At 48.8% G+C, this 2,450-nt stretch overlaps 1 protein-coding gene across 1 annotated transcript in view; it reads left to right on the top strand.

The window, feature by feature from the left end:
* The window catches only part of LOC103916820 (chromosome unknown open reading frame, human C15orf43), a 10,439-nt gene that overhangs the window by 5,703 nt on the left and 2,286 nt on the right, over positions 1-2,450 (top strand). The window contains exon 2 of the mRNA XM_009323877.1: positions 2,028-2,173. Within this exon, the coding sequence (XP_009322152.1) occupies positions 2,028-2,173 (146 nt within the window). The remainder of the gene's footprint in view (positions 1-2,027; positions 2,174-2,450) is intronic.

A 2,450-nucleotide genomic window follows, 5' to 3' on the forward strand; every position in this document is an offset into this window, starting at 1 on the left:
GGCCCCGTCACCCCTCACTGGGGCAGAGCAGTGGGGGCACAGCCCTCTCACCCCTCAGTGGGGCAGAGAAGGGCTGAGCCCCCCCCACAGCAGGGCAGAGCATGGGTTTGGTAGGTTCCTCCAGTGCCGGGGCAGGGCACGGTGCCCCCACACTGAAGAAAAGGCCAGAAGGGCCCTCAGTGGGGCTGTAGGAGACCCACAGACATGGGGGGGGGCCCATCACAGCTCCTACTTCGGGGCCTGGCCCTGTGGCCCCACAACTGGCCCGGGCAGCTGGCCCCATCCTGGGCCACCCTGGGCGTGTTGGAGTGTGGAGTCCTCCAGCTGTCCCATCCCCCCGTGTCACCCCCATGCCGGCAGCACCTTCCTTGCTTGGGAGATGCCTGCGGCCCCATTTCACGCTCACATTGAGCCCTCTCCATACGATGTCTATCATGCGATCGCAGTGCACTTGGAGGGTCATGGTTGCACCAATGGTTGGATGTAGAGAGCAAAAGATAAATGAAAGCATAGATAATGGTTTTAATGTACTTAAAGTATTTAATGGATGCCAACATCCTTTTAAAGGCCAGGGTGGTGTTTCTAAAGTGCCTGGTACAGGTCTGCCAGGCTTCTACTGCTTAGTGGGGGTCTGAAAACTCACACCCACACTAAACTGTACCTAGGCAAAACAGAAAACGGCTGTAAAAACCATCCACACATTAGGCTGGCTTAACTCCAATGTAAATTAAACTAATTGTGCTGGTTTTCTTGCTACCTTTGAATTGATCTACTGGAAAACTCAGGGTCTAAAATACAGGCTTCTACTGCTTAGTGGGGTCTGAAAACTCACACCCACACTAAACTGTACCTAGGCAAAACAGAAAACGGCCGTAAAAACCATCCACACATTAGGCTGGCTTAACTCCGATGTAAATTAAACTAATTGTGCTGGTTTTCTTGCTACCTTTGAATTGATCTACTGGAAAACTCAGGGTCTAAAATAGAGATGACACCTTCCCCAAGGAAGGAGCAAGGTGCAAAAAAGGCAGCATGAGTTAACTCCGCGAAAGCAAATGTGGGGGTAAAAATGGCTGGAAAAGGGCTGAACTGCTACTTTCCTTCTGCTTGCTTAATATAAAAAATGAGAGAGCTCCACATTTGTACAAATATAAGGAAAGGCTATTGAGCATCTTCCTCCACCCAGTGAATATTTGTATATATTCAGTATCACGTAAAGATATTTACGTGAAAGGGAACTGCAATGTTTTCTCGCAGTGGTCTGCAGCAGGCTTTACTAGGCTGCAGACTAAGCAGCTCCTTTTAACACATATTTGCTTAAAACTGGCTTAGATTTTTGTAATCCTTCAGCCACCCACGCCAGCTTCAGGAGGGGGAATCCCGAGAAACCCAGAGTAACGACCTTCCTTCTGCCACAGCATCCCACCGGACTGGGTTGTTCGCCCAGGGGGAATTATATATAATTTTATGTATATATACAATATATATATATTCAGTGTATATATTCAGATTATTTCTTGGAAAAATGTAATCATTATCCATACCCTTAAGCCCGACAAACAATATTTAATTCTCCTCTAAGGAGGACGGTGAGTGCTTGAGCATCCTCCAATCACCCTTCCTTGCTCAGCTGTAGTACTGCCACTGTTTGGAGACTGTGCCGTGAGCCTGAGCAGGGACTAGTGGGGTTAAGAATAAATAATGAAAATCACATTTTCCCCCCTCCCTGAAGAACCGGTCTCGTCTCGAGAGCAGGTTGTGGAGCGGTGCCATTTAGTCCCTAAAAATACGCATTTACCTGGTCCCCGGTGCCCTTCCTCCAGGCTGCTCTCAGGAGGTGCTGTCAGCCAGGACCGTAATGGGATGTTGCTGGTAGAGTCTCATAATTAGAAAATTACAGAAAATTAGGTGCTTTTGGCAAAAATATCGGAGCAGGTCAGTTTTAACAACAATATCCCTTCAAACTTTTTTGGTTTGGGTTTTTTTCAGGCTTACCTCTGGAAACCAACTGTCTTTTTCTCTTCCAGAATACACAAGAGCCTCGATTACTTGGAGGGCAGAGCTACAGTCTTTCACTCCCGTTACCTCTCTGTGTTGGCGAGCACTGGCACTGGAGCGAAGCCATCAGTGGCTCTGGGCCACTTCATCCTGCCACCCGCCTGCCTGCAAGAAGGTCGGGGAAAAAAAACCAACCATCCGGGTTTGGCTCCCCTGTGAGCAGAACATTTTGGGGGTGCAAACAAGAACCTCCAGGTTCTTCTGCTCTAGGTGGAGGGAATTCCCTTCTGCTGGGAGCGATTCTTCCTCCCCAGAGGCAGAGGATGCTCCATCTACTATATTCTCCGTCTATTACCACAGAATCATAGAATCACAGAATCACAGAATGGTTTGGGTTGGAAAGGACCTTAAAGATCACCTAGTCCAACCCCCCTGCCATGGGCAGGGACACC

Source organism: Pygoscelis adeliae, unplaced genomic scaffold (assembly GCF_000699105.1).
Source record: "Pygoscelis adeliae isolate BGI_AS28 unplaced genomic scaffold, ASM69910v1 Scaffold365, whole genome shotgun sequence".
Taxonomy (NCBI): domain Eukaryota; kingdom Metazoa; phylum Chordata; class Aves; order Sphenisciformes; family Spheniscidae; genus Pygoscelis; species Pygoscelis adeliae.